We start from the raw sequence: 19,343 nt of genomic DNA on the forward strand, positions 1-19,343 counted from the left end.
TAAAAACCGACGACCGAAACGATGCGATATTTCATGTATGCGAGAGATATAGATGGCTTCGGTTTTCGATGCTTTCCCTTCATTTGCCTTCGTTTCACACCAACGTGAATTCGACGAAATGCACACCAATACATTTGAACATTGTATGCATACCCTGTATGTGTGTGCGTATGAGACGGTGATACGTGTGTTGGCAATTTACTTTCCCTCAAGTGAACGAAATAGAAACAACTATACGTTACATTGCAAAAGGTTGCAAGTACAAAAGAGACAAAATGATTAACCACTGAATAATTTGATATTTTAGTAGTGCTCGATGCAAATTTAAAGTTTGACATTTCAAATATCCCAATAGGGAAATTATAAAACAATGTTTTGCCTCGTGGTTGAAATTGTCAAATTCATTTCAACTGTATTGCATTGTTACGAGTTATGAATCAAGCAAAAACATTTTAAAATTATGGATTTGTTCACGGTTGATACGATTGGAGAACAAAATCTTCTTGATAAAGTCGAATACGACAATACGGAAGTATTATATTCAAACAGTAAAAGTGTAAATGATCAAAATACCGATGACGAAGAAGAAGATACCAAAGCTGTGGAGAAGAATTACGATTATCACAATGAAGAGGATGACGAAGATTACGATTATGGCGGTATGTTTTTTATATTTTATGTGAGAATTTCAATGCAATATTTTACTGAGTAATGGTTTTCCTCGAATATAACAGGAATTCCACCACCACCGGTAGATATCATTAGTATTTTGAAGAAACCTGCGCTATTTAACAAACCACTTTACGACAATGATGAATGCAGCTTGAATCAAAAAGACGAAGAAAGTGATTTAGATGCATTCTGTAAGGCCATGGGGTGGACAAATATAAATGGTGTTTTACCAGTGAAACCGGACAAAAAACCAAAACGACAATGGCAAACAGAGGAATTCGATTTAACCGATGTTCACAAGGATTTGACAAAGACAAATGTTGAAAAGGAGATGAGTACCAACGTTCTAAAAGGTATCCAGGCCAAGAGAGAGGTGAAAGTTTTGTCAGAACGTGAAGCACATCGTCAAAGAAAGGTAATTTTATATCTGACATTCAACATGGGTTTTTTTTCTACACAAATTATAATAATTTGAAATGATGTGACACGCGACACTGATTTATATCCACTGATATCAGACCATAGAACATGACTCAACCTATTTTGCATCCACTCCACTCGTTGAATCTTGGTGATTTTCTTTTAGACTAATGAAAGCATTGTAAGGCCAGCGAGACATTTTTAAAACTGCAAAGCAAATTTCAGCAGGAAAAGTTCTTTCTGAATTTTTCCCAATGACCTTTGTTTTGTATGTTTTAGTTGGCGTCAACAATCGATACCAGTCAGTTATGTGGTAATTGATAAACTTGTCGCCATACATTTTTTACATGGTTCGTTCTTCGGATTTGTTGCTGAATGCAAGGTGTTCATTTGTTGATTGGCAGAAATAGCTTTCTGTCGATGATCAAATCGATCTTGACAATGTAACAATTTCGAAAATTAGCCAAATGGAATTCTTTTTTTATATGAAAATGGGTTGTTCTATTCGGCTGATTGTGAATATTATGATGTCTCTTTAGTAATCTGATCACTTAAAAATTAAACATAACATTTAATTTTACACAAACTGCGCTAAATCATCAAACATTGTTTCATTGCATTTATAGGCCGAAGCATCAAAAACAAAAGGCAAAGATTGGTTCAATATACCAGCTACCGAAGTCACCGACGAACTACGTCAAGATTTGGAAGTTATCCAAATGCGTTCTGTATTAAATCCGACACATTTTTACAAAAAGAACGATTTAAAGACATTGCCAAAATACTTTCAAGTTGGTACTGTGTTGCCATCACCTTTGGATAAATACAATGATCGTGGTGAACGAGTGAGCAAGAAGAAGTCGCTGGTCGATGAATTGTTGGAGGATGCTGAATTTCAGCGATACAACAAACGAAAATATCAAGAAGTTTTGGCCGAAAAGAGAAATACTGGTTTTAAGAAAGCATATAAAAAAATGAAAAAATTAAAGAAGAAATCTTAATAAAATATAAAAAATATATCTCTCGATTTTTACCAAAAAAAACTACCACTTGGTTATTTTTAATCTATTTATTACAATTCATTTCTTTTTTTATTGATGTAAATGACGACAAATGTAATGTATTACAAACCACTACATATAAAATCTAAATTTTCTAAAAGTTTCAGTTTTTAGGACTGTTTGCTGCTTCTACACAGATGTTGTCGAGCTCTTTTATTTCCAAACATAAGTTGAATTCTTCTTTCTTTTTAATTTGTTCTGATCTTTTCAAGTGTATTTGAGGACACAGAAAATAAGAATGGCCTGTAAGTAAACAAATGCAATGCGTTAAAACAAAAAATAACTAAAAAAAATGATATACATACAAAGTGATGAAATATGTATAAAGAAAATTATGATTAAATATTCATTATATAGACCGCATATCTCCAGAAAATACTTCCATTCGTTTCTAGTTGAATCTTCTGCTGGATATTCCCTAAATCTACCACGACATTCATCTAAGTCTATATCTTCTATATTTGAAACGTCATAAAATAAATAAACTGGAAAATATCCCATACATGAATATGGAAAATAGTACCAAAATGTATAGAGTTTCATCCAACAAAAACCCATATAACAATGCACAAACAAAAACCATAAAAAACCGAAAGGAAATGAATGTGGACATGAATTGGTATCAGCCAACCATTTGTAGGGTTCTTTGCCAAAACATTTGCTTGTACAAGGATACAAGTTTTGACAACGTTCGCATGTTCCAACTGTATGAATGAAAATCGAAAAGATCGAATTAATTTTCAGTAACATGTTAGTATCAATGAATTAAAAATACGAACGAATGGTAAGCAGAATCTGCAACAACATGAAAGGAAAAAAATCAAACAGATCTGCTGGATGTTTAAAAAAATTGTGTATCATTTCAATAACAAATATTATACAAGCAATATAATGTTTTTGATTCCGTATTGTGGCTATTTCCCGCACTCGTTCTTCGTCACCCTATAGAGTTAATGTGTTTTAAAAGAATTTTATAAAATTGATTATACAAATAGGTTTTCATTAAAATTGATAATTTGTTCACTCACGTTATTAATAGTATAGTAAATCAGCGCGAAATGACTTATAACGTTCATTGCTGGATATGCGACAGCTGGCAGAATCCATTTTGAATCCCAAATTTCAATATCTTCCCAATGATCTGATAAAGATTGCCATAACAATGTCATAGAGAGTGCAGTTGACACCATCCATACGAATAGCATTGAACTATGATAGATTAATTTAAGATTAGATTCCAAATCCTTTCTCCCTACGCACATCACGGCGATTGCTATAAACAAAAATAAAATGTCTTACATCCGTAAGATGAACATGGGCATCACACCAGACATGACACTTTACCCTGTCAACCAAAGTCGCTCAAAACCTAATGGTTTCTATTCCTCGGCACCCCTAATCATCCTGTGAAGTCAGATTTTGAATTACTTTTCTTGTTTGAAAGTTATCGTGTTAACAAATTTTTGCGTACAGGGTACAGCGTACAGGGTACAGGGTACGCACATACATTCGGACATCGAAAAAACGCTAGATTCGTGTTCCCTGGCCCCAAAAACACCCAGAAAACACATTTTTTATGGGTGTTAATTTTTCGACCGATTCCAATACTTTACCTTACACACTAGGTGTGTGCGGAAAAGTAAAATATTATAGTTTATTTCCAATGGCTAATTAAAATTCATCATCATAAATACCAATGATCAAATTTAGTGCAAACCATAGTTTTGCAATCACACTTCCAAAAATATCCAAACTAGATTGCTGCGAAAATTAAATACACAATCGTAAAACTTATTGAAATTTATTCAATATAATTTATTCCTCACCAAAAATATCCATGTCCGTATATACACGATAGTTCCGATAACTTTTGCTAAAATATTCCATTGGTCCCAATGCTTTACAATTTTAAGTATTTTAAACGATATTACAACAATAAGATGAAAAAAGCATATAAATATCATTGAAAAGATGGATATAATCAGTATATAAGGCATATCATCAACTGTTAACTTTTTGCATCGGTTCCATAAAGCCAGATATATATCAAAATCACGAAACAAAAGCAAATCCTTGATATTGTATTAAAAATTAACTTGAGCCGATATTTTTTACACAAATAATATATAAACGTGAAGAACAACATAAAAAATTGTTTTTCGATTTATTAGAAATAACATATGCACATGCACATCATTGATATATGAATGTCAGAGAATGATATGTTCTTTAATATTTAGTGCGTTTACAGTTTAACTCAAAATCCATTATTAGATCACATGATATTGATCCAACATCATGTTTCAACATTTTAGTCGGTTTAAGCAAAAGACTATTGTAGGGCTAAACCAGGACCATATTTAAAAATAAATCTTCAAGAATTTTGAATGTATTGTATTTTCGTTCCAATAAATGTAGCTGTATATATGTGTGTGAAGTGGTATCATATGTGATTGAAATTTGAATCGCTGGAGATACCGGTGTACAATTGAACGCTCTAGAATAAAAACAACTTATTGTTTACTCGCATATCGAAACGGAACTCAAAACGGGTGCATATCAAAGCGAGACAATATTTAGTTATCATAGGAATAGAGAACATTGGCTTTTTATTATGCGAAATATGTAAGTTTCATTTTGTACTGATAACTAGCTACTGTTCTGCCTTGTTTTAGTAACAGAATTTTGTTTCGCTTTGATATGCGACGCAGTTTAACGATATAAATACTTCACACTCTCGAAGGCTCGGTATAGAACACACAAAAAGTGAAAAAAAACTTCTTATTCTCAAATTTCATATACAATCAAATGGCTTGTACCAGCGACTTTTATTGCGTAGTTGTGTGTGAATAGAATGTCCGTTGTAAACATTCATACATACAAGGAGGAGCAGGATAGCATTGGACAACGATTTGGGTGACAAAGATGACACATTTTTATGTTCTGATCACATCACATGATATAGACCATTTTGTGGTGTTCGAGAATTGCGAAAAAAAATCAGATTTTTTTTTCACTTTTCATGCTCTATACCGAGTCTCCGAGAGCTTCATATAAACTCGCCTTGCAATAGCCAAATGACGATATATCCATCACGATTGGTATTCGCTTACTATTCAATAGGCATCAAATAGCAAGTTTATATGAAACTCTCGGAGACTCGGTATAGAGCACTCAAACAGTGAAAAAAGTCCAGATCGTGATTTAGCGGTCTTCCGTGTTTTTTATACAAGCTTCCCATATAGATGGTAAAAATTGGCGAAAAATGAAAAAAATAATTACATTTTTTTTCTTCAATTCTCAAATACTACTCAATTTTCTATATCACCTGGTGAAATCAGAATGAAAAAATCGCATTCCATATCATCTAATTCACGATCTGGACTTTTTTCACTGTTTGAGTGCTCTATACCGAGTCTCCGAGAGTTTCATATAAACTTGCTATGTGATGCCTATTGAATAGTAAGCGAATACCAATCGTGATGGAATCAATAGGCGTCATTTGGCTATTACAAGGCGAGTTTATATGAAACTCTCGGAGACTCGGTATAGAGCATGAAAAGTGAAAAAAAAAATCTGATTTTTTTCTCAATTTTTATGCACAACTAAATGGCCTATATCATCTGGTGCGACTGATTGTAAAAATTTGCTATTTCTGTCACCCAAATCGTTGTTCAATACTATCTAACTCACCCTTACATGTTATTTCTCAATGCATGGCAATGTATTTACAAACAACGTTCTATTGACACACAACTGCGCAATAAAAATTGCTGATACAATCCATTTGATTGTTTATGAAATTTGAGAATAAGAAGTTTTTTTTTTTTTCACTTTTTGTGTGTTCTATACCGAGCCTTCGAGAGTGTGAAGTATTTATACCGTTAAACTGCGTCGCATATCAAAGCGAAACAAAATTCTGTTACTAAAACAGGGCAGAACAGTAGCTAGTTATCAGCACAAAATGAAACTTACATATTTCGCATAATAAAAAGCCAATGTTCTCTATTCCTATGATAACTAAATATTGTCTCGCTTTGATATGCACCCGTTTTGAGTTCCGTTTCGATATGCGAGTAAACAATAAGTTGTTTTTATTCTAGAGCGTTCAATTGTGCATACATAGAAATGAAAATCAGCGCCCTATTATATATTCACTTGGAATTGCAATTTCAAAGTTCTCTCAAGATGCTATAAGAACCGGCATGTATCATTTGGTCAAATTGTAAACAGCACATATTTTTGCTGCTTCGAAAATATCGGATTGCGAGCAAAAAAATAACATTTGTATAAATGAAAATAATCAAAAAAGACTATTCGAGCACAGTGTTGCAACTGATAGTTTAGGACTTTTTTTTAAATAGCTTAGATCGAGAATGAAAAAAAAATGATCCAAACAAACCAAAGTGGAGGATTTGCCAATTACATGATTAAATAAGTGTTTTATTGATTGTGAAATGATTTCACTGAAATCTGTATTCTATTTGATCATATCAAATCATATCTATCAAATCATATCAGATCATATCTATTTGATCATATCATTGTCAAGTTTGATACAAAATTTTGTTCATAAATGAATGTTAAAATTTTATTGGTGTTTATCCAGAAAATCCAGTAATTTGTTCGCAATATTTTCATAGCACTTATGATGTGTAGAATTTGTTGATTTTACAACAATAGGAACGCCCGAGTCTGCACAATGCGACACTTGTGAATCCATTGGCAATGAAGCCAGAATATCGACACCAAGATCGTTTGCCAATTCTGCCGTATTCTTTGGGTATATTTGTAGTTTTTCTTTGCAATTCGTACAGATTACATGACTCATATTCTCAACCAGTCCAATTAGCGGAACTTTCAGTGTTTGATACATTTCGGCTCCGCGTTTTGTAACATTCAAAGCTGCCGTTTGCGGTGTACTAACTAGTATTGTACCAGAAACTGGTACATTTTGTGCAATTGATAAGTGTATATCGCCCGTCCCAGGTGGAGTATCGATAATCAAAATATCTAGCGGCTTCCATGAAACACCTCTTAAAAGCCGTTGCAATGCTGACATTACCAATGGTCCTCTCCAAATTATAGGTTTATTTGGATCGATTAAGAAACCCATCGAAATACTGAAATAAAAAAAAAACATTGTCACGTTCATATCGGCGCGATTAGAATTGATATGTGTATAAATACCACTTGACGCCATAATTTTGTAGAGGAATCATTAAATTATTTTCATCGACAAGTGGAGTATCGTTCAAGTTCATCATTAGCGGTATCGATGGACCAAATACATCACCGTCAAGTAGTCCAACACGTTTCCCCTTCAAATTAAAGTCAATTTAGCTTAAACTTCTGATTATTTTGATCATTAAAATTTCATTTTTTACCATTTGAGCCAACATTACTGCCAGATTTACTATTAAAAAAAGGTAATGATAATTTTCCAAAAGTGTCCATTGGAGTAAGAAATAAAGAAATCACCTGACGTTGTACTTTTTCCAACGCCACCTTTTCCAGATGCAACCACCACAATATCCTTTACACCATCTAAATGCATTTGTTTCGGTAAACCTCGAGCCATCATTTCGGTTTGCCGTTGAGTTGGGTTCGTGCTGTAACTGGCACTGCTCCATCTCTATGATAGTTTAAAGAGATTTTACAAATCAATACTACAAATGATAGTTTATTCTTTTGATCTTCGACTTCATAAGTTTACGAAAAAACAAAAGACAAAAAAAAAAAATCAAAAATTTAATATATTTATGCAATTTTTTTGTTCATACCGAGCTGAATGTTCGTAAAATAAATCTCATTGTTTACATTATCTACAATTTTGTTTAAAAATGTTAGGTTAAACTAGTTTTGACAAATAATGACAGATGAAGCGGTCTGAAGAAAGTTGTTATTCAATATAAAAATCTTTTTCAAATGAAAATTTTAATTTGATAAACACAAGGTCCCGTTCGATCAATAATATCGCTCAGATTTTGGTTTACCGCGAATGCATGTGCAATGCTCGTTGAATAATATATATATTTGAACCGTAAATTGACAATTCGAAAGTAAACCGATTCTAGAGTTGATTTGATTTGCTACTTTTTCGTATACAAATACAAAGACAGACGCACACAACTACACCTACCGAATACCATACTGCAATATGTGAATAAAACAAAATCAAACTGTATACACAGTGTTAGATGTAGAAGTGGATTGATTGTGTCTCCCTCTAACTTTATCTCTGCTCGATAAGTCTGTCGACGGTCCTCGTTGTCAATGTGTTATAGCACACAACAATTGTGCATAGAAATTCTCTTCATTCTTAAAGTATTTTTCAGCTTCTTTTCTGTGTGTCTCACTCTCGTGCTAAGTAAATGGGCGGACAATCGGTTGAGTTGTTTTAAAAACTTGGAATTTATATTTTGTATATTTACCGAATTTTTTGTGTATTGTAAATTCAATGTCAACGTTTTTGTTTGATTAAATTCATATTCTAATGTGATAAAACGCCGTTTAACTCGCCAAACAGTCTACATATAGTTTATAAAAATTGCCACAAAAAAGTCTCAAATCTTGTGTCTGCGCTCAGAAAAAAGTGTAAAGTGTTTTATCAATTTTGGTTGTAAATATGTATTTTATTTCTGTGTGAGATAATTCATGCTACTATCTTATTGGCCATAAAATTCATTTAAATCCCGTTCACAAGCCAAACACACACAGAAAAAAATCTTCAAAAAGGTAAATAAGGAGTGATGTTAATAAAATTTCCCCATTGTTTCACAATTCATAAGAAAAGTAATTGACAGAAAATGTGTTCATTAAAGAAAGTGAAAAGAGACGAAATGAATCGTTGTCAATCAATGAATTAAAATCAGTGCAAAACTGTCTTCGGTATTTTATTAATTCCATTAATTGTTTTCCACTTTGCATTTTATCAGCCAAATGTCCGAATTTGCTATTATAAATGAGGTGCGGTTTTTGATTAGTTAAATAGGATGCGTCTTGTGCAAAAAGCAATACATCAACCGGAATATATACGCAGTACATCATATCGTTGATTTTCTATTGTTTTTATTTTTTACATATTGAAATTGAAGTGTATGGGATACTTATCGCTGGTCACAATTTCCAATGCAAGTTAATCGATTTGTTCATGGGTGTGTGAATACATATCAATTATTATTGAAGACGATATTGAAAAACATTTTTTTTTTCATGCCTAACAAATACAAACAGTGATTTCATGGAAAACATTTTCCAATGTTGTTGCTTCACACTTCTTTTATTATGAAACCATGATTTATCATGTTTTCGCTTCCATTATTAGTGTTTCTTGAAGTCATGTCATTACAATATTATTTGAATAATTTACAATAAAAAAATATTGATTTGCCCGAAATCAACAATTTGTATCGCTAGCTCATTGAAAAGAAAGTCAAACGAAATCCATACAAGAATACTAGCATGGCGAATATATATTCTGAAAACATTTTTTTTATTGCAAGACGTTGCTGTGCGCTCAAAATCACACAAACTGAATTATTTATTTTTATGGTAACCAGTAGACGCTACTAGGTAAACTAACAACAACAACAAAAATGGCAGAAAAAAGCATTTACCTTTCGTAATATATCAAAAACTATGCAAACAGGTACTTGAGCACGAATTCTTCGCTCATTCCAAAGTTATACATATATGTTATAGATGTATATTTAATAGAAATGAATCGAGAAAAAAAAATGTGTACGTACGAGTGGCAATTATAAAATTCCATTAGTGATATGTGTAAGCGTAGCGTGGTGTATCAAAAAACAAAGGTGCTGCTGCACTGCATCGTACATAAATTGTGATTTTGTGTATGTATATATTAACTCTGGTGTTGACGAAGGTGATTTTTCTTATCCGCAATCAACAAAGGCTATATATCGTAATCGGCATGAAAGTAGAGCGAATCTGTAAATTGAAATACAAACGGAAAAAGTATTCAATGTTTCTTGTATTTGCCCCTACCGGGTATATTTACCTGTTCAAGCATTTTCGCGAAAATAAGGTGGAGCGCGACTTAAGCAGAGAGAAATGTATGTATGAAGAACAGCATTTAATGCGCAATCATAATAATGAATGAAATGCCGTTTGTTATAGAAAGAAAGTAATATAGAAAAAAATCGCAAAGAAACACGCACACCACTGTCTTAGGCATTCAAGAGAAATTCGGAGTCTCTCTCTCTCTCTCATTCATTTCGTATCGGTAAATTGGGCCAAAAAAAGAAAATATCCATGATAAACATAAATATGAATATGAACATGAGCACGAGTACATAAATGAAGAGAGTACGCAATTGTGAATGTAACGACGAAAGAAAGCACACCATTACTTCCGAAACAATGTTTTCGTTGTTTTATTTCATTCAATTTTCTACTGCAATCATATTGTCGTTTCTGTCGGTATCTCTCTTTTGTTCGTCTCACTTCAGTTGCGTTTGGATTACTGTTTACATCCAAAGTGATTGGATTTGATCATGTATTTATGGCTTTGTGCGCTTATTGAATGCAATTTCAGATAGTTGTCTTACAACAGTTAAGTTAACCGTTTTACTGGTGTTTCTACAGAAAACCATTTGACTACGACCGCGTAACACATTAAATGCCAGAATCGTACACAACAAGGTGCGTGTCAATGGCTCTTTTTTCACAAATACGATTTTTTTTTTCGTTTGAATTTTTCATCATTATTAGTTTTGTTCGTTCGGACATTTGGCTTTCGAAACCAGAATAGAAAAGCGTGATTAGAATAAGTCATTAAAATGTGATTTCTTTTTAGCTACATATTTATAATTTATGACACATTTTCTAAAAGAAAACAATAAATACTTTCACGACCATTTGGCTTTTTGCCATTAACATCTGTAGTGCAAAAATCAATCATTATTGAAAGAAGCAAACATAATAGCGTGTTATATTCGTAATACTAATAAGCATTTTTCGTGATTTTGTTTAGAATGGATGGAAGTGCTACTATACTACAGACCGCAGTGAGCCAAAGTAATAGCTCAACTAGTTCAAATTCAGAATTGGATAAAGATCTGGCTGAAATAGATTTAAATGGAAGCATAACCAATGGCGACCCAATCGAGGGAGATGAAGAGAATGGTGGAACGAGTAGTAATGGTTCAGTGATTATTATCAACAAAACTAACACACTAAAAAAACGTTTATCGAGTAGTAGAACACCAACGAGAAAAGCGAAACGAGTCCGTTTCTTTCGGAATGGCGATAAATTTTATGGCGGTGTTGTGATTCCTGTATCAAATGAACGTTACAGGTAAATATCTTTCGTTATCTATATGTTTAATTCAACAGAAAAAAATCAATTTGATTTTTTCATTTTTTTCAGATCTTTTGACAGTCTGGCTGAGGACTTGACGCGAATTCTCGAAGATCGTGTGTCAGGTGCTGTGCGCAACATCTACTCAACATTAGGAAAGAAAGTGTGTTTATTTTTTACTATAAAAAAATCGAAAGCCGGAAAGAAAGACTCATTACTTTTCTTTTCTATTTTTCAACAGATCACAAGCTTGGATGAGTTTGATGACGCGCAAAGCTATGTCGTTTGTGTGAATAATGAAAGTTATAAGAAACTGGATTACACTTCTTCTCCACTTGGTCAAAGTAATAAAACGACAAATCGCTTAACAAGATCCCAACGACCGGCATCACCACTAAAAATTGGCTCTAATGGAGCCAACATCAATGGATTCGATAAAGTGGACCTGAGCGAACGTGATAGCGTTGTGCATCCACGCATCGTAACTCTCATTCGAAGTGGAACAAAACCACGAAAAATACTTAGGCTTTTATTGAATAAACGAAATAGCCCATCGTTTGAACATGTTTTGACAGCAATTACCCATGTGACCAAATTAGATACGGGATGCGTTAGAAAAGTTTACACACTATCCGGAACACAATTACAGACGTTGGCCGACTTTTTTGGTGATGAATATGTATTTTTTGCATATGGAAGCGAACGTGTAAATGCTGATGATTTCCGATTAGAAGTAGAAGAATTAAAGGCTGTACAACAGACAAGAAAAACATTGCGCACAGGAAGTGCACGAAGTGGCCCCAAACCGCAGATGCCCATTAAGAATTCCGTTAATTTGCATGATACAACATTTGAATGTGACGATGATACAGAGTTGGTATCTAGCACACAGTGTGATGATTCAAATCCGCTTGGTTTACCAGAAATCATTCAAAATAACTATACATTGGGTCCGGTTATTGGTGATGGAAATTTCGCTGTTGTACTAAAAATCAAACGGAAAAGCGATAAAAAGAACTTTGCCTTGAAAATCATCGATAAGTCGAAATGCAAGGGCAAAGAACATTATATTGATGCCGAAATAAGAGTAATGAAAAAATTGAAACATGAACAAGTGATGTCATTACATTTAAACTTCGACACGCCAGCCAATATGTTTCTCATATTAGAGTATGTCAGCGGTGGTGATCTGTTCGATGCAATAACACGTGTAACTCGTTTTTCCGAATCTGAGGCACGTTTAATGATTAGACATCTCGCATCGGCTATGGCTTATCTACATTCCTTATCGATTGTTCATCGAGGTAAGCTAGAGATCTCTTCATAGTTTTGCCATTCTATCAATCACGTATTTCACTAATTTTCTGTGTATAACCATTTGTAGATATTAAACCGGAGAATTTACTTGTCGAATTAGATGAGGCAGGACATATAACACAACTAAAGTTGGCTGACTTTGGTTTGGCATGTGAAGTAACGGAGCCGCTAACGGCTGTTTGTGGTTTGTATTTTTTTTAATACAATAATTTTGAAAATTCATAGTTTTGAGATTTTTTCAATGGTTTCTTTTTCGAAATTTCTTTGAAAATAGGAACACCCACTTATGTTGCGCCCGAAATATTAATGGAAACTGGATACGGGTTGAAGGTACAATATACGATTTAAATTTCAAAATATTTCAAAACGGATGAATATCTTAATCTCAATATATATTTGTACATTATCAGATTGATGTTTGGGCGGCTGGTATTATTTTGTATATTTTACTTTGTGGTTTTCCACCATTTGTGTCACCGGACAATGAGCAAGAGCCACTTTTCGATGCTATTTTGTCGGGTGTTTATGAATTCCCAGGTAATAAAACATTTCTTTTCATCTGGAACCTTTCATTGCTGATATACTGATTTATTTATTTTTTTAAATAGAACCATATTGGAATGACATCGGACAAGAAGTTCGTGATTGTATCGCAAATATGCTACAGCTTGATCCAGATCTTCGATTTTCAAGCGAAGACGTACTCGACCATCCATGGACACTCAATACAATCAGCACCAATAAACTAGATGAACTAATTGATCTGAGTTGAATGGTGAAAACACCACAACATTGAAAATTGTGGAAGAATATATACTTTTTGCCACGTTTGTATAAAGAAAATGTATACGTCGGCCGATGAGTAAAATGTTCCATCATTGTTTCATTTTTGCGATATGTATTTGTCACATTATTAATAATACATATAAAATTATTATTTATTTGCTAGTTTATTGAATGTTTGAGATGCATTTCATGGAGGGAAAAATATTGAATAATGATCAAGAAGCTTCCTTTAAAAGTGTATTTATTTGTTTGGCCAGTTTAAGGCAGAAAAGACATCGATATTAATATGATTTTTTTATGTTTTGGTATGATGGTATTTGTATTGTGCATAAGCAAACTTTATAAATTAGAAATTAGAACATACGAAAACAAAATATTTTCGTTTGAAAAAAAATCAAGCATATCCAAAATTTAATTTAAAAATAATTATAAAATGAATGGATTGGTTTGAAGAAAAAAGAGAATGATGTGTTGTGATTGATTGAATTGTATACTTTATAATGCTTTTCATCTATTTATTTTGGCATAGGTCAAACATTCGTATTTCCAATTGTATATTATTGTCTCAAAATAAAATGAACCGTTCATTGTTATTGGTGAATAACGTTGGCTTCAAACGAATAGGAATTTTTCTCTCGAAAAACATCTATCCAAGTTATTCCGTATCCGATCAGTTCTATCTAAAACACAAATTCCTTGTACACGAAACCATTCTCTCATACAATTGATTTTTTTATAAAATTTTACACATTTACGTCTCAGCATATTGACTGCTTTGGATCCCAATTTCATTGACATAAATTATTTAAATAGCGTATTATTATTATTATTATTATTGAACAAAAATACTTGTAAAATACTATCCTCCCTCAATTCGAATGGAATGAGATTTATAGTGATAACCTTATTGTTATTTGAACATAATGAGATAAGGAATTTGTAGTTTGTAATTAATTTATAAACGCAAATTTATTTGCCAATGAGATTCATAACCTGTACACATACATCCAGAATATAAGTGTATTTAATTCAAGAATATTTATGATGAAAAGACATTTTATACTATACGGATATGGACGATGAAAAAAGAAGACTTTTTTTTCGAACAGAATAACAACAAATGCAGTATTTATTTAGGCATAACTACACTTTAGTGAACTTTCTTCAAATGGCTCTATTTTTTTTATATGATATGCATACGTAGTAGCATATTCCATAGCAACATGAATTTTTATGCGGCAGCATATTTTTGATGACTTACATCAGCACATATATATATCATATGAATTAATGTCTGGGTGAAATGCGAATTAGTGTTTTGACATAAATTCGCGTTTTGTGCGAAATAATGTTTGAATGTAAATTGGGAATTAACGTCTAGACATAGATTCACATTTTTAGCGAATTAATGTCTGAATAAAACTGCGAATTATTGTCTGACCCAAATACTGCAAGTTGTCCGCATTGTGTTTTATCCTCAGTATGTTCTGCAAAATTACTGAGAGGGTAACTAAAGTGGCCTGGCATGGCACTTTACTGTGTTGACCAATAGAGTAAAGTGCCAATGAGCCTCTTGAATTACCCTCTCAGTAATTTTGCAGAACATACGCGGATAACTTCGCTAGACATTAATTCACTTAGCTTTTATGTTGTAATTTTATGCTGCCGCACAAAAATTGATGTTGCTATGCAATATTCTACTACGTATGCATATCATATAAAAAAAATAGAGCCATTTGAAGAAAGTTCACCAAAGTGTAGTTGTGCCTTTATTTATGCAGATGCAACTGATGAATGGGAAAATAGTTGATTGTAAATTTTGCGCTTTTTTGTTATAATTTTGTAAAACCACTTTTTGGCATTTTTTATAAAATCAAAAGAAAAAACTGTTATTTTGCAAATAATTAAAAATCTTGAAACACATCATTATTATAAAGATGCACACGCACATATTGGGCTCTATTATCTATCGGCTATTATTAATTATCATTGAATATTAATCTCACAAGTGAGCAAAATTAAAAATTATGAAGAAAGTGGAAATAAATCGCTACTCAATCTCAGAAGAAATAACAATTAACATTATAAATTGCGATTGTTTGCAGAAATTCAATTGTATTAACAATTTCGGCAAAAAAAAAAACATTTTTTTTTTTCAAATGGCGCGATTGAAAAGACTCTTTATTCATTTATATCAGCAATTTCTTTGATTTTAAGATTGTGCAATTATTTTATAAACATATGAATACAACAAATTAAATCAAAATCTGCAGAAAAAATTGCTGAGTTTTAATCGTTTTGCGTTGAAGTTTCAACGAATAAATCTTAAATTATGATAACGGTACGGAGAAATAATATTCTTGTGATTGAAAAAGCAATTTTGTTTACGCTGTGAGCGTTTGATTGTTTTCTTGTAAATGCCAAATGCATGAGCAAATGCTAAAATCTGTCACTAAAGGATTGCTCTCTCTCTCTTTCGCACACATCTAAATAGATCAGCATGTAATTGAGTATGTGTATTATATTTGCAAGCTCTATAAATGTATTGAGCGTGAAATGATGATGATTTTGGTATGTGTATCGAAATATCGTGTAAACAATATTATTATTAGTCGGCTGAGAATAAACAATTAAAGTTTCGGCGTCAATATCACATTCAGTGTGTGACAGCAATCGACAACGATTTACTTTGACAGAGAGAGAAAAATGGACCAAGACATACTCACCATTAAATTGAATTATTCTAAAATAATTTTGGATAAGCCACAGGCCCTTGCTGATCATGAAATGAAAGAGGTAAGTTTACTTTAAAAAAACATGTGCTACAACATGTGTCCGAAATTATCAATGTCAATGATTTTTTCTTAGCTTATCAACGCCATAAAGACCAAAAGAAATCTTGATAGCAATCGACCCGCATCGGAAACGAAACGGAAGAAAAAAAGAAAATGTAAATCACCGGAATTGTGTGAATTGGAAAAAATCCAAAAGAAACTATTCGAAATTCCGAAAGACCAAAAACGAAAACCGGTACCGAGAAGACTCTTCACACCAACGCTGGACGATAATATTCTTATTAGTTTTAAAAAATGCGAACAAAGCACACAAAAGACGAAATCTACAGTGATTTTTGCACGCCGCAAGTAAATATTACATCTTACTCTAGATCTTACCGATTATCTTCGAAGCCATAGACCATTGATAATGATATGTAGAACTTTTTCTGTTGACTGTAAATAAGTAAGTAGTTGATGTAAATGCAATACATCATAAATGATTGTAATTAAATTGTACATTTTCTATAAAAAAATATATTTTTTACACGCAACAAAATATGTTCAATATTTATTGAGAATATTAGCTGTTTTGTATTTCAAAATACATGTCATCGTGACAATTATTAACCATTAAATTTAAAATATAAAACAAAAAAACATGAATTGACTTTAATTATCCCAATCTTCATCGCCCCAGGCAGCTTCGTCGACTGTGTCGTCATCCAAATTAGTTGTAACAGCAAATCGATTTGGTTCTATATCTATTTTATTATATTCTATCGATGAAGTTGTTTCCATTGTAGCAGTTCCGAAGTTGCTCAAAAGTGTTATTGTTGAAGATGGTGCTATGACTGGTGCCATATCTTTGAATAAATCGTCAATTTCGTCATTCGACGGATTGTTTATCGGTTTAATTTCAATATCTTTAATATCCTTTATGAAGCTCTCCGTATTTTGATTTGTTGCAGTACTGTTTGAGCTACTGACTGATAGATTTCTTTGGTAAGTTGGCATGACTTTAATTAAACTGTCTGAATTTTCTTCAAAAACTTTTGGTTCTGTCTGTATTTCATTAGATTCCCAGTCACTCCAGCCATCTTCGTCAAGGTCAGCTTCTTCATTTGGCAACTGAATATTGTCTTCGCCAACGGCAGCTCCGTCTGGGGACAGACGCTCAGGCATTAATTCTTTTTCACTGACATTTACCGAGTGTGAATTTACTATCGAAACAAAAGTATCACTAACATCACCACCACAATTGCTATCACCGGTATCCGTCGGTAAAGGACTGCTATTAATTAATATATCCGAACAAATACCAATTCCATTCATAACAGGTGTTATCGATCGCACTTCAGCCCATTTTACAGATGGTGTCAAGTGGTTTTCGCCAGTACCAAATGGTTTTCCGTCGGAGAAAATACGACAACGATTACTGCCAATTACAACAGATGAACCCAAAATTGCAACCAAATCAGCTAAACAGCGTAGCGTTGCTGCCACCAATTGGTCGTTTGTATCTTTGATACCAAGCAAAAGTTGAGGCAATATGTGTTTGGTTAATTCATCTTTCGATGGAAAATGATCCATATATGCGGCAAAATATTCTAGTAAAACCAAACGAATTTGAACATCTCTCACTAAAAATAATTGTTTTATCTTGGGCGCAACATATTTTGTAAAATTGGTTGGTGAAAATATCGGTGTGATTGGAGCTGAATTTGATTCGCAATCAATACGTGGTTGCAGTAGAAATGGTAAAACACATAATTTAGCAGTCTCATCCAATAAAACGATTCGTGATAGTATCAAATCCATGAGTTCGGTTCCAATTACACATTCGTCAAATTCACGAAGCCGATCGACCAAGCCGGTGAAGAATGTCTGCTTTTCCATTTGATTTTTCAACGGAATCTCTGATAAAAATGAATGTATTAATATGAAGTCTTGATTAAAGTAGGAATGTTGAAGAATCGCTGACAAACTTGGTCTTGCTTTGGCATTTGCATTTCTCAAGTGTTCAACGCAAAATTTTCGAAATTCAGTTGAACTAGTTTTTCGATTGCTCAGTATTTCTTCACAGAGAACACCAAAAGCAAATGATTCAATTGCCTGAATTGTATCACGTTTGGTTTCATCTTTATCCAAACAATTTATGTATCGATACGGCTGAGATCGTTCGAGTAATGTATGATTAACCTCTTTTTTAGACCATAAATGTTCAAAGCCACCCAAGCGCCAGGATCCGTTTGAATTGACATAAATCGAAGACGTACATACATTCAAATGACACATATTCGCTTTTTCAACCAGAAATATTAACGCACATAAAATATTTCGAAGACCAAGACAAATTTGTGTGTCATTTTGTGTGGCCAGTACCAATGACAATGGTTTACATCGTTCCGTGGCCAAATAATGTACAGATCCTTTTTCCCATGATGTGATGAATCGTAAAATTGATGGATGACGGTAAAGCATGAAATTTCGAGTTGCACGTTCCAGTGGGCTTTTATTTGTCCATAACTGGCCTTTTACAACTTGTTCACCTTGGAATATTGTTATCGCTGTTGTTGGTTTGTTTTCGTTCTTCAATTCACCATTGTAAATAGACCAAAAATCTGTTGAATCGATGGCTTTTTTATCCACTTCCAATCCTTTTATATGCGATTGATCGTTTCCCATAGTTAGAAAACGTTCCGTATCATTAATTTTAAGACTGATTTTCAATTTGTAATTTTAAGAAACACACATTTTTTATTTACTTTCAGCCGTTTTTGGTGACGTAAACGTCAATTAATACTGTTTTACAGTGATTTGACAGTTGTTAATGTAACCAATGTATATGTGGTGCTTACACCATTGAAATCAAACGATTTATTCGATGGTGATGACTTATATATTTGCTTTGCATTTCCAACCTCACTTTTTCCTACATGAACATCAATTCTACGGCAATTGAATTTTTACATGAAATGAAAGTCA

The 19,343-nt window shown here is 33.0% G+C and overlaps 6 protein-coding genes across 9 annotated transcripts; 3 read left to right on the plus strand and 3 right to left on the minus strand.

The window, feature by feature from the left end:
• Window positions 1-376: 376 nt before the first annotated feature.
• LOC116338047 (deoxynucleotidyltransferase terminal-interacting protein 2) lies at window positions 377-2,160 on the plus strand. The gene is made up of 3 exons (XM_031763091.1): window positions 377-659; window positions 735-1,087; window positions 1,719-2,160. The coding sequence occupies exons 1-3, from the start codon at window positions 461-463 to the stop codon at window positions 2,091-2,093; spliced, it is 927 nt and encodes a 308-aa protein (XP_031618951.1). The 5' UTR covers window positions 377-460; the 3' UTR covers window positions 2,094-2,160.
• Window positions 2,161-2,256: 96 nt separating this feature from the next.
• Window positions 2,257-3,493, minus strand: LOC116338048. Its single transcript, XM_031763092.1, has 5 exons — window positions 3,453-3,493; window positions 3,182-3,362; window positions 2,933-3,095; window positions 2,459-2,857; window positions 2,257-2,396 (listed from the first exon to the last, which is right to left on the minus strand). The coding sequence occupies exons 1-5, from the start codon at window positions 3,485-3,487 to the stop codon at window positions 2,257-2,259; spliced, it is 918 nt and encodes a 305-aa protein (XP_031618952.1). The 5' UTR covers window positions 3,488-3,493.
• A 3,082-nt stretch (window positions 3,494-6,575) lies between these two features.
• Window positions 6,576-8,248, minus strand: LOC116337906 (iron-sulfur protein NUBPL). The gene is made up of 5 exons (XM_031762855.1): window positions 7,937-8,248; window positions 7,635-7,788; window positions 7,541-7,569; window positions 7,344-7,474; window positions 6,576-7,276 (listed from the first exon to the last, which is right to left on the minus strand). The coding sequence occupies exons 1-5, from the start codon at window positions 7,964-7,966 to the stop codon at window positions 6,745-6,747; spliced, it is 876 nt and encodes a 291-aa protein (XP_031618715.1). The 5' UTR covers window positions 7,967-8,248; the 3' UTR covers window positions 6,576-6,744.
• Window positions 8,249-8,489: 241 nt separating this feature from the next.
• Window positions 8,490-15,742, plus strand: LOC116337904 (serine/threonine-protein kinase GL21140). Of its 4 annotated transcripts, XM_031762851.1 has the most exons (9): window positions 8,490-8,891; window positions 10,764-10,820; window positions 11,152-11,475; window positions 11,548-11,641; window positions 11,720-12,782; window positions 12,863-12,979; window positions 13,070-13,125; window positions 13,206-13,332; window positions 13,404-15,742. In XM_031762851.1, exons 2-9 carry the CDS (start codon window positions 10,798-10,800, stop codon window positions 13,565-13,567), a joined length of 1,968 nt encoding a protein of 655 aa, XP_031618711.1. In that variant the 5' UTR covers window positions 8,490-8,891; window positions 10,764-10,797; the 3' UTR covers window positions 13,568-15,742. The 4 variants fall into 4 exon arrangements, with proteins under 4 accessions (XP_031618711.1, XP_031618712.1, XP_031618714.1 ...); XM_031762852.1 differs by lacking the exon at window positions 10,764-10,820 and having other exon boundaries at window positions 8,491-8,891; XM_031762854.1 differs by lacking the exons at window positions 8,490-8,891; window positions 10,764-10,820 and adding an exon at window positions 8,955-9,044.
• A 329-nt stretch (window positions 15,743-16,071) lies between these two features.
• LOC116337907 lies at window positions 16,072-16,922 on the plus strand. Its single transcript, XM_031762857.1, has 2 exons — window positions 16,072-16,377; window positions 16,450-16,922. Exons 1-2 carry the CDS (start codon window positions 16,288-16,290, stop codon window positions 16,726-16,728), a joined length of 369 nt encoding a protein of 122 aa, XP_031618717.1. The 5' UTR covers window positions 16,072-16,287; the 3' UTR covers window positions 16,729-16,922.
• On the minus strand, window positions 16,894-19,272 carry LOC116337903 (protein-associating with the carboxyl-terminal domain of ezrin). The gene has a single exon (XM_031762850.1). It carries the CDS (start codon window positions 19,041-19,043, stop codon window positions 17,028-17,030), a length of 2,016 nt encoding a protein of 671 aa, XP_031618710.1. The 5' UTR covers window positions 19,044-19,272; the 3' UTR covers window positions 16,894-17,027.
• Window positions 19,273-19,343: the final 71 nt, after the last annotated feature.

Source organism: Contarinia nasturtii, unplaced genomic scaffold (genome assembly GCF_009176525.2).
Source record: "Contarinia nasturtii isolate CC-2019 unplaced genomic scaffold, AAFC_CNas_1.1 Cnas_scaffold_350, whole genome shotgun sequence".
NCBI classification, from domain to species: Eukaryota; Metazoa; Arthropoda; class Insecta; order Diptera; family Cecidomyiidae; genus Contarinia; species Contarinia nasturtii.

What these genes read in the sequence shown, in the direction of transcription:
- LOC116338047 (XM_031763091.1), top strand. Translation starts at nt 461, where the DNA reads ATGGATTTGTTCACGGTTGATACGATTGGAGAACAAAATCTTCTTGAT. An exon ending in CGAAGATTACGATTATGGCG is followed by an intron (nt 660 to 734) that starts GTATGTTTTTTA and finishes CGAATATAACAG; the next exon opens with GAATTCCACCACCACCGGTA. An exon ending in AAGCACATCGTCAAAGAAAG is followed by an intron (nt 1,088 to 1,718) that starts GTAATTTTATAT and finishes TTGCATTTATAG; the next exon opens with GCCGAAGCATCAAAAACAAA.
- LOC116338048 (XM_031763092.1), bottom strand. Translation starts at nt 3,487, where the DNA reads ATGTCTGGTGTGATGCCCATGTTCATCTTACGGAT. An exon ending in GCAGATTCTGCTTACCATTC is followed by an intron (nt 2,858 to 2,932) that starts GTTCGTATTTTT and finishes TCATTCATACAG; the next exon opens with TTGGAACATGCGAACGTTGT. An exon ending in TATACATATTTCATCACTTT is followed by an intron (nt 2,397 to 2,458) that starts GTATGTATATCA and finishes GTTTACTTACAG; the next exon opens with GCCATTCTTATTTTCTGTGT.
- LOC116337906 (XM_031762855.1), bottom strand. Translation starts at nt 7,966, where the DNA reads ATGAGATTTATTTTACGAACATTCAGCTCG. An exon ending in TGGAAAAAGTACAACGTCAG is followed by an intron (nt 7,570 to 7,634) that starts GTGATTTCTTTA and finishes TTTTTTTAATAG; the next exon opens with TAAATCTGGCAGTAATGTTG. An exon ending in CAGTAATGTTGGCTCAAATG is followed by an intron (nt 7,475 to 7,540) that starts GTAAAAAATGAA and finishes TTTAATTTGAAG; the next exon opens with GGGAAACGTGTTGGACTACT.
- LOC116337904 (XM_031762851.1), top strand. Translation starts at nt 10,798, where the DNA reads ATGCCAGAATCGTACACAACAAG. An exon ending in GCCGCTAACGGCTGTTTGTG is followed by an intron (nt 12,980 to 13,069) that starts GTTTGTATTTTT and finishes CTTTGAAAATAG; the next exon opens with GAACACCCACTTATGTTGCG. An exon ending in AAACTGGATACGGGTTGAAG is followed by an intron (nt 13,126 to 13,205) that starts GTACAATATACG and finishes GTACATTATCAG; the next exon opens with ATTGATGTTTGGGCGGCTGG.
- LOC116337907 (XM_031762857.1), top strand. Translation starts at nt 16,288, where the DNA reads ATGGACCAAGACATACTCACCATTAAATTGAATTATTCTAAAATAATT. An exon ending in CTGATCATGAAATGAAAGAG is followed by an intron (nt 16,378 to 16,449) that starts GTAAGTTTACTT and finishes ATTTTTTCTTAG; the next exon opens with CTTATCAACGCCATAAAGAC.
- LOC116337903 (XM_031762850.1), bottom strand. Translation starts at nt 19,043, where the DNA reads ATGGGAAACGATCAATCGCATATAAAAGGATTGGAAGTGGATAAAAAA.